Raw genomic sequence first — 11255 nt, 5'->3', positions numbered from 1 at the left:
AAATTGTCCAGAAGTATCGTCGTATTACGAGTAAGTATATATTTATATTTTAATTCTTTTTCTGCCGTAAATTGGTTGTGTAATAATATGTTTTTTTTTAAGTAGGATATTTCAAAACTTATATTCTGAATTGTCGCCACAAGAGTTCGATAGATTTTGCGAAGAAGAATTTGTTGCATGGTTCAAATCATATGTAAGTAAATAATATCTATTTGGTTGAATCATTTGCATATGTTTAACAATTGGTGTTTTGACCTTAGGTTCAAGGTAATCAAGCTCACCTTGAGCAAGAATGGCTATTCCATCTGTCATGGGGTCCAAAATCATTCGTACGCACTTGGCCAGCATATTTCATAAATGGATATAATTTTCATACTCAAGAATATGGAATGGGAAAGAATACCATGAATAGTGGGGTGTGTGTATCGTCATCTAATGAAGGAGGTCCAAGCAATGATTTTTATGGTTTGTTGGATGAAATTATATAAGTAGAATACCCAGGGCCACAAATGCAAGTAATATTATTTATGTGTCGCTGGTTTGACCCTGTTAGAGGGATGAAAGTGCATCCACATTATAATTTGGTTGAAATAAATCATAAGAGATTTTATAAGAGATATGAACCATTTGTATTGGCACAACAAGCAATCCAAGTATTTTATTCTGCATACCCGAGTTTAAAACGTGATAAGATTGATTGGTGGGCTGTTTGTAAAACCAAAGCACGAAAAAAAATTGAGGCACGTTGGGAAAACATTGCATATCAACAAGAGGAAGTTGCAAACACCTTTCAGACTAAGGAATTTATTATTCCAACTTTACGAGATCCCAGCGGTGTAGTGATAAACGTGGATAGAAGTGAAATTGATGATGTTGACGATGATGATGATGATGAGGAGGAGGAGGAAGAGGAAGAGGAAGAGGAAGAGGAAGAGGAAGAGGAGTCGGAGGAGGAGGAGGAGGGGGAGGATGATGATAACTATAATGATGACTTTGATTTTTGATGATGGGTAAGTTTTGTTAGATTATTTAAAGAAATTTACCATATTTTTTTTTATACTGTCTCATTTATAATTTTATTTATTTTATTTGTTAATACATTGTATTTGTTCCTATAGGTCATTTAGAGGTGACTATCTCATATTTTTTCCTCCTTATTCTATAAGCTTTACGTAAAAATGGTAAGGTTTTTAAATGTCCTTTTTTTATGTATCATATCTATAATTTATTTTATCCTATATTGTTGGAATTTTCAGCATATATTTCGACGTGGTGGGCGTAGACGGAGCTCACAGGACCAAACAAATTCATCACCTGCCAGTGTACCTATGCCACCCCCTGATCAGGCAGGACCATCACATGTGCCATCTCCACCGGTTTCAAATTCGCCGCCGCCATTACCATCCCCAGCGCATTTACCAGCCCCCACAAATCTTCCTGACTCTGCAAGAAGCTCATTTGCTGAGTTTAGAAATGATAGACAATTTTTAGTCCCCATCGGAGATTCGTAAGTACTATAAAATATTTTATTTTTTTTATTTATCTTAATAATTTAACATAATTTATTTGTAATTTAATGCAGATTTGAAAATCCTGTACAAGTTGTTCGCGAGATTAATAGAATTGTGAATAACCATTGGGGAGGAGAGTCGATGACATATTCAAGCACCCCACCAGCCACAAAACAACTATGGTGGAGCGAGTTCCAGGTATATTTTCTTGAATTTAATTCAAATTTAAAATTAATATATAATTAAAAAAATTTCCATTTCAGCGGCTAAATAATTGGGACCCTAATGACGAAATGGAGATCCGCAGAATATTTAAAAAAAAAATGTGGCGATCACATCAGACATGTATTAAGTCACGCCAAGCAGCGGGGGAAAAAACCAAACTTCATCACCGAAGAAAATTGGGAGAGGATCACCCAGTTTTGGGCAACAGAGGAGAGTAAGCAAAGGAGTGACCTGAATAGAATGAATCAATCTCACAATTCTGGTGACTCATCTGCTATATATGCAGGAGGCTCCATTAATATAGATGAGCATAGACGGAGATTGGTAATTTTTTAACTCTTCCACAAATTAATTATTTATATCAAATTATTTCATTATTTGTAATTATGTTTTTTTAGACCAAGGAGCTAGGGAAGGAGCCCACTTTCATTGATACTTTCACCCGCACTTTTAAAAAAAAAATAACACTTGGAGTGGGGCGAGAGCAAAAGCAGTCAAGGTTTGAATAAATTTTTATTTACTTAATTGTACTCTAGGTAGATGTCTTAATATTATATGTGTTTCTATTATATCTAATCAATATCTTTATGTTTTTTAAAAAATAGGACAAATATGATGAACTTGAGCTAGCCCAATCATGCTCACAAGCTGGTGTCGATAGTCAGGGGTCTGAGGAGTCTGTTGGCAATAATTTGAGTTTATGGTTGGAGGCTAGTGGAGGACCAAAAGGGGGAAGGATTTTGGGAATGGGTTCCTTGAGCAGAACCCAAAGAATAGTTGGATCATCTTCCTCCTCAACAACACTTAGGACCCAAGTAAATACCTTGACTGATGAAGTTAGCAATCTGAAGGAAATAATATCACAAAGAGACCAAGAAAGGGTGCAAAGAGACCAAGAAAGGGCAAAAATGGAGCAAGATATGAGAGCATTGCGCCGACAGCAAGAATTTATCATGCGACACCTTCAGTTGAACTCCGCTCTAAGTCAGGTTCCTTCCAATGACGACGATGATGATGGCTATGATGATAACGATGATGGTGGTGATGGTTGTTCCTGATTTTAATTATGTACGCTGATTAAATGTCTCCTAATTAGTGTTTTCAACATTAATTAATAGTTTCTTAACTTCTCTAATTTTTATTTTAATTAATATGATTGATTTGTTTTTAACAGGGCTGGTGAGACGAAATGTATGCTGGAGAAAAAAGTAAGTATTATGTAATCTAATTTTATTGATTTATTTATATTTTTCAGTTGCATTTGAAAAGTTAAATAAGGGTATCATTCTTTTTAATAATTTATTAAAATTTGCTACTACTGCATTATTAGTTCACATAGGAGGGAATCAATTAAAATTAGGTCAGCACGAAGAAAGAATGAAATCATTTAAAATTTTATCAAATTAGATTGATATAGACGGATTTGCTACTACTGCATTATATATTGACGGATTTGTCAACCATATCTTCTGGAGGTCATTTGATTGATTATATTTGAAACAAACTAATTCAGTGATGTCTTTAACCAATGAGGAAGGTGTTTGGAACCAATTTGATATTAACTAGTTTGTGTTTTATTCATTTGAGATATTTTCATATGTTAGGATTTTTAAGAATACATCTCATGCTATTCATGCCAAATGGAAATAGGATATTTGTAGCTTTTATTTGCTATGGTGAAATATGATGTATTATATATTTAAGAAACTGTTAGCTAGCTTCAAGATACTTCTTATATTTTAATTTACCGTTGCTATGAAATTGATAGTTGATACCGTTGATAAATATGACCTTTTTTTGAATGTTCAAGGAATTTCTGATTACTTGTATAAAGGTGCTACTCAATATAATTCGGATTAATACTTTCTCCCTCTACATCTTTTATGTGTGTTTGACATCTTCAAATACTAGGGTTACTGGTTGGATCTGGTTTATGCCAACAATACAAGTTATATAACATCCTCAAGCACCAAGCCTCAAACCAAGTTTGTGATGTCACACTCCCATGCAAGCAAACTAATTATGATACTATTACATTTTAAGTAATTAATTAGTTTTCTGGTTACATATGATCTAGTTTATTTGTTTGTTTTTATGTAGGAAAAGAAGACTTGATGGGGATGAAAGCTTTTGTGGAATGAGAAGATAACTTGATGTATCTTGTTGGATTGATGGACTTGTATGGAAACTTGACTTGTATGGAAAATTGACTTGTATGTTGAATTTGTGAAATATTTTTGACTAGCTTAAAGAACAAATTATGATATTGTATGCCTTGTTGAGTTTGAATGAATAGATGTATGTGAATTAATTAAGATGTGTTATTATTAATTAGGATGTGTTGATGTTAATTATGATGTGTTGAATGTGTTATTTGAATTTATTGTGTTAATTATGATGTGTTAATTATGAATGTGTATGGATTGAATTGTAGAAAACAGGTATATCTGGAATGGAGTTTTGATGTTAGGAACGAAAATGGCAACAAATAATTTTTGTTGCCAATCTATCATAATTTCCCAAAATTAGGGACTAACTTAGCAACAATAATTAATTCGTCACTGAATTTGTCCCCAAATTCGTTGCAAAGTTTGCAACAAAAAAAATTTTCGTCCCAAAATTATATGAAATATTGCAACAAATCAGTTGTAATTTTATCGAGATCTTATTCAAGTGTAAAATATTGCTAAATTTTGTTGCCAAATTCGTTCTCGATTTTGCAACAAAATTACTATTCGTTGGAATCATACACAAAATTTGGGACAAAATTTGCAACAAAAAAAAATTCGACAAAATTTTTTGTTGCTAAATTTGCAACAAAAAAATTTTTCGTCCCAAAATTATATGAATATTGCAACAAATAAGGGTGTTTGTTGCAAATTTGGCGACGGATTAACGAAAATAAAATTCGTTGCTGAATTTTGTTGCCAAATTCGCAAAATTTGGGACAAAATTTGCAACAAAAAAAATTCGACAAATTTTTTTGACCCCAAATTGTTGCTAAGTTTGCAACAAAAAAATTTTCGTCCCAAAATTCTATAAACTTCTCATTTTGTTGACGAATTTGGGGACGAAAATAATTTTCGTCCCCAATTTCGTTGCCAATTTTGCAACAAACATAAATTTGTTCCAAAAGTTGGCATCAACCTGTTTGGAACGAAAATTTTTTCGTCCCAAATTTCGTCCCCAAATCTTTTGCAACGAATTTTTTTTATAAATTCATCCCAAAATTCATCCCAAAATACAGTATTTATTGTAGTGATAGATACTAATGAGATTACTATAAATTTAAGGTTGAGTTCTTTTCAACCTGGAACAGAATAGATTCAAAATAAAAAAATTCCCCTTCAACTTGAATAAATAAGTATTTAAATAGACTCAAATTCTAATAATGTAAAAGATTAAAACAATTTTAAAATAATAACAAAAATTAGATTCAGAATTTAGTTTAGCTGAATCTAGTGAACTGTGTTGCTTCTGTATTGTTCCTAAAATTACCCTCTGAAAAGTATGGTCTCTCCAAATTTTTTTTCCATCCATCAGGCAAATTAATTAGTTTGTAGATTCCATAAATTTATGTACAATTAATTATGACTTCTTTTGATAATTCCCACATTAAGTAATCACCGAATGTAAGAATAACACGAGACATGTAATATAGCTAGTTGGTTTATATACGATGGACAATAGCTCCAGAATGATTGAGGGATGTGGAAATATAACGAGACATGGGGATTATGAACACAATGGCAGTCAGCAAAGAAGATTGCATCCCACATTGAACCAATCCTTTAAACGCAACCATCGATTACAGAATATGATAAACCAATGCAATATCTTAACTATTCTAATTATATTATTCTTCTTGGCAACGGGTTCTTTGGGCTGCTTATTTGAATCTGAAAAATTGACAAACACCAAGATTTCAGGAACAAGCCCTTAACATAAACATGTAACTAAGAGGCAATTAAAGAGGATGGCATAATTGTACACTTGAGACAACTTAACTAGTGGTTGATTTGAAAAACTCCAAGCGAGTGTAGGAGTTTTCCACACACTACACCAACAAGTTCATCATAGTTCTTGTGAGGATAAAATTGTTCTAAATTTCAGCATTGCAAGGCCTAATCTAATGTTAATATCAAAGCTATTATCTACAGCTAACCTAACAGAAGTCGTCTTCAATTTCCCACTACTAGCTATCTATCTTTCTTGTTTCATAATTCTGGCCATTGTGGCAAACTGTTTTCTGATTAAGACACTAAGATCTACTAATTAACCAATCTACATTAATTAGAAAGACAAACTTACGAGATGTTGTATTCTCCACAAATAAAATAGAAGGATTGGCATACCAGGAGTCCATGCGCGAAACTCACAGCCAAGGGGAATCATAGAGGGGAGTGACAACAGCCTTGATTTGCATGTACTTCTCGACTGAATCGATGCCCAGGTCCTTCCCAAACCCACTCATTTTGAAGCCACCAAAAGGAAGGTTCCTATCCAAAGCAGAATAGCAGTTGATCCAGATGTTGCCCGCACGAACTGACCTCGACATCCTGTTTGCTATGTCCAAGTTCTTCGTCACAATGCCCGCTGCCAATCCATATTTTGTATTGTTCGCCTTCTGGATCGCCTCCTCAATAGTCCTAGTGCATAAAAATAAATGCAAATGTTGTCAGGAATTGTCATCTTTCTTTATGCAAGGCAATTCAACAAATGCAACTTCACTCAATTCTTTATCACTTAGATCTGTGCAACCTTCTCTCAAGCTAACTGGATGACACTTACTTGAACTTCATGAGGGACATGACCGGTCCAAATATTTCCTCCTTGGCAATCACCATGTCCTCCTGTCAACATGTGGAGGCACATTTGATACGCTGGCAAACAGAGTGTCAACTAGCTAGACACGGCACAAGAAGAGAGTCTCACCGTGACATCTGCAAATATTGTGGGTTCTATATAGTAACCTTTTTCACCCCAGGCCTTGCCGCCTGTAAGAATGGTTGCTCCTTCTTTCTTACCTTGCTCAATGCAGCCAAGGATCCTTTCAAATTGCTTCTTATTGGCCTTCGCAGAGGCATACTTGGGTTAGTATGAATTGAAGGGGGGCAAAAGAGATTACAAAGGACAGTTATAAAAGGTACCTGAGGTCCTTGATGAACCTCTGGATCAAAAGGGTCACCGATCTTCAAGTATTTAACACTCGCCACTGCCTTCTCCACAAACTCATCGTAAATTCCTTCTTGTACATAGAATCGCGATGCCGCTACGCATACTTCGCCCTAGAGACATCAGGCCACCCATGGTTACTGGCTTGTAGATATTTCTTTGAATAAACAATTTTGAAAAACTAAACTATGAAAATTCTGGAGTTGCCTTGTTGTAGAATATTGCTCCCATGGCAAGCTCAACAGCCTTGTTAATATCTGCGTCGTCAAAGATGATCAATGGCGATTTCCCTGTCAATTCAAGGGATACGGGTTTCAAATTGCTTCGCGCTGCGGCTTCCATGATCAAACGTCCGACTTCGGTGGATCCTGTGAAGCTAACCTGAGACCATTAAGAATGTTATTCCCATTAAAACTATGCTGTCTGGTATTGCAGGTTAGACTGGAAGGTGGAAAATTTGGGCTGACTATTAATTGCATGCTCAATAAATTTTTTATACTATCAGTGAAGATATGGCAGTCTAGAATTTTACATTCCTAGTTATTTTGCATGGAACTTACATGGTTGATGTCCATGTGAGAAGCGATAGCAGCTCCCGCAGTTGGGCCAAAACCACTCACAACATTCAGAACACCATCTGGAATTCCTGCCTGTGATAGTCAAATGTGAATTATTTCATTTTTGTTAAATGAAATATGAATCTCTGTTAAACGTTTACTGACCTGTTTAGCTAAGTGAGCGATGTAGAGCGCAGATAGTGAGCTTTGCTCCGATGGCTTGACAACCATGGTGCAACCTGCAGCCAGAGCAGGTGCGACCTTGAAGAAGAACATGGCGGCGGGAAAATTCCAAGGAATTATGAGCCCGACCACCCCAATGGGTTCCTTGAGGGTGTATCCGTGCATTGCACCAGACATCTTCAGTGTTTGACCGTGGATCTTATCAGCAGCGCCGGCAAAGTAGCGAAGCATGTCGGCAGAACTTGGAACATCATAAAGCTTGTTGAGGAGGAACAACTTCCCCACCTCCAAGGCGTCTAGCGTCGCTATTTCCTCTACGTGTTGTTCGATCAGGTCTGCAAACTTCATCATAATCTTTCCTCGTTCCTAAGAAGAAAAAGATTCAGGCTCGAATGATTGGATCAGTAAACCAATATTTGCTTGGTAGCTAGTCAGAAAAGTGGAACAGCAATCGTTCGGATGTGTCTGTAGATCTGCTTACGAATCCAGTGAGGCGAGGCCACTTTCCATGGTCAAAGGCTTCTCTTGCAGCATCCACTGCTAAATCCACGTCCTCTTTGTCACCCTCGGCCACCATGGTTATCACATCCCCTGTACGTGGATCGATCGTCTCAAACTTCCTCCCTGAATTAATCCAGAGACTATCCATCTCACTTTCAATTTCAAATACTCGCATATATATGTAAACAAACTACTATGACCAAATTTGGAGGATATACGGAGAGCATGTTTCAGTATTCCCAGCTTCATTAATTACCTGAGACGGCATCGACGAAGTCGCCATTGATGAAGAGCTTGGTAAACTTTATCTCTGGCTTCTTGAGTTCACTGCCCATTGTATTCCCTGAAGCACAAGGGCCTTGCAGAGCAGCTAGTGTGGGAAGGAGAGTGCATGTCGGCTTGGACAAGTCCTGCTTTAATAATTAGGGCGGCCGGGAGGTGCAAATGGGTTTCGATGGACGAGGCGACCATCGCGCCATGCACGACGCACGTGGCAAGGAAATATTTTTCAAGTGCGTATTTGGTCGGTCAATCACGGCGTTATATTTTTACTCCTGGATTCGCTTTTAGCTAATCTCAAAAACTTTTCTTTTCTGTTCGAAGTTTCTGATAGCATCGTGGCTCGAAGAGTGCTTATCTTGCCAGGAACGTTGTCTGTATATATAGCTATAGATGCCTATTCTGCAATTGTGGAAAGTTACTTCTTATCCTTTCTCCATTGACAGTCAATTTGGATGATGTAATGGCACTATAGGGAAAAACAAATTTAAAATGCAGCTCTTTTCACGAACAAGCCAATTGAAAAAAAAAACAAAAAGACTTATTTAACTATTAGACGGGTCCAGGTTTAATTTTATATTTTTTTCTAGAAGCGTAGCATTATTGTTTGTCGAGATTGAATAGCGCTACATTCAACGGCAGCGAAGCTTTGTTTGGTGCATTTTTTTTTTCTTTTTACTAAGTGCAGTCGCGTCTAAGATATGTTCCAGTCACATGAGGCCATTTTCTCCTGACAATAACTGCTTCATCCCTTCTGATCATATCTGGAGACTAGAAGATGACGTGCTAATTCTGATAGATGATTTATTAATCGGTAAAAGAAATTTTTTAGTTTAAAATAGAATCTTCCTCCAATTCTATCCATATCTAGACACAGTCAAACAATTTGATAAAGTATTAGTGACCAACGATCAGAAAAATGATCTTTAACAAGATCCTTCGATGTTTAAATCAATACGTTTTCTGATGAATGGACGAAGAAGAAGAACAGTAATGGATATGTGTCAGAGTAAGTTCTAGATGATGCGAATTATGTACCCTGCCAATGGAAAAGATTCTCTTTATATACCATCTCTCACAACCTCCATAATAGTGAGGTGACTCCTTGTGTCAGAGTTTGTTAGGTGATGGAAAGAATACAGTCTAGATGATCGGCAATGATAGTCTAAGGAATCTTTTTTTATACCCACAGATGTACTTCTTTTGTCGCATATGACTTAGGCCTTTAATAAGGTTGTTGAGATATACTATTGTAACGGATCAATTAGTGAGGAAATCCTCAAGGAATATTCCTCAACAACTTCGACGGCTTGTCAGAATGTTATCTGTTGCTTGTCTACTAAATATATCTCAGTCAGTCCTTAAGTCGACTGTTTAATTAGAATGTCTTTCATTGAATATATTTTAGGTTGATCTTTCATTTGGTCGAACATTTATAGTAAGCCTTATGAAATGAAGATCTCCTTTTTCATGCGCTAAGTAATGCAAAGACCTATTGAGATACTAGTATAATGCCCATAGTATGCCAAATATCTATTGAAGGAACCATATGATAAGTTATGTATGTTAGAGTCTTTATTTTATAGACAATATAATATCTGTAAGGAACTAGGGCACTAAACACGCGAAAGCGCAGTGAAAACATCTAGTTCCTCCAAAAGATTCATGCGAAAGGAAACCATATACTAAGTCTTACATGAGAGGATTATACCTTTGTTGCATGCCCTTCGCAATCCCGATAGCAACCTTTCTTTGGATGCAGATCTCAACGCGATCAAGTGTCCACGCCTCTACGGTATCCACACGAACATATTCTTCGTTCGTCACACAAACTCTCAATCTGGAGAAGAACCAACTTTGTGGTGTTAGCCACTTGAAAGGTTCGGCCAAATATCAAGATTCGGCCAATGAGGAAGAGGAGGAAGAAGAAGGGAAGATCAAGAGTCTCTCTTTTTCATCTAATGAAAAATTTAATCCAAAAAGCCTATTTATATTCATCCAATGAATACCAAAGGTTTTTGTCTCTTTGTATTCCTCTCAATGGGTTGGATTAATCATTAACCCAATAAGCTTAATCATCTCATAATTGGCTCTTAGGGCTAATACTATCAATCTCCCACTAGCACTAGGTGTCAATCATTACAAAGATAATACAAACACTTTAGATTACCCCATTAATCTTAAGATCCTCAGTATTTTAGTTATACTAAAATACTAATCTCCAAACCAACATGTTCTTTGTGTGTAACCCAATAGACTCTCGTTACATTGGCAATGTATCTAAATTAACGTTTGTGATACATAAGCAATGAGTGACATCTAGCAAAGCATCATTGCTACCCAAGTGACGAGAAAGTTGAGATCCGACCTAACATGTCCGTGGCTATTATCTTGTACGACTCAATCCTTCTATCCTTGATATCTAGATTGATCAATGAAGTATAGCGAGACCGTGTCATTCTCTTATCAATCTTTGTGTTTCTTGATCTCTAAGTAGATACACTAAAACAAATAAGCTCAATATCACATATTGACCCATTTGAGCATGGTCATACATTCTTGTGTCCTACTAATCAAGGGGCCCATATATATCACTTCCGTTATATAGAAGAGATAAATCTCATCTATATCACTCACATTCCTCCGCATAAGCTATTGCATACCCAGTGATTGATTTTATAATCCACCCTATTACAGGTGATGTTTGCCTATACCAAAGTATACAACACCTTATGTAGAGAACCTAGCGACTTTAGGTCTAAGGACTATTCATACCAATAGTCACATGAGAATGTTTATGACACTCATATAATGATCTATGAAA

At 36.2% G+C, this 11255-nt stretch overlaps 1 protein-coding gene across 1 annotated transcript; it reads right to left on the bottom strand.

The window, feature by feature from the left end:
- Positions 1 to 5502: 5502 nt before the first annotated feature.
- On the bottom strand, positions 5503 to 10606 carry LOC121996889 (aldehyde dehydrogenase family 2 member C4-like). The gene is made up of 12 exons (XM_042551055.1): positions 10602 to 10606; positions 10178 to 10271; positions 8409 to 8562; positions 8133 to 8275; positions 7634 to 8017; positions 7472 to 7561; positions 7119 to 7292; positions 6887 to 7024; positions 6672 to 6809; positions 6528 to 6589; positions 6092 to 6385; positions 5503 to 5635 (listed from the first exon to the last, which is right to left on the bottom strand). Exons 1-11 carry the CDS (start codon positions 10604 to 10606, stop codon positions 6112 to 6114), a joined length of 1656 nt encoding a protein of 551 aa, XP_042406989.1. The 3' UTR covers positions 5503 to 5635; positions 6092 to 6111.
- Between the last annotated feature and the right edge of the window lie 649 nt (positions 10607 to 11255).

The sequence above is a fragment of the Zingiber officinale genome, chromosome 1A (genome assembly GCF_018446385.1).
Source record: "Zingiber officinale cultivar Zhangliang chromosome 1A, Zo_v1.1, whole genome shotgun sequence".
NCBI classification, from domain to species: Eukaryota; Viridiplantae; Streptophyta; class Magnoliopsida; order Zingiberales; family Zingiberaceae; genus Zingiber; species Zingiber officinale.
The sequence above is the reverse complement of the archived record's forward strand: the minus strand, read 5'-3'. Positions and strand labels throughout refer to the sequence as shown.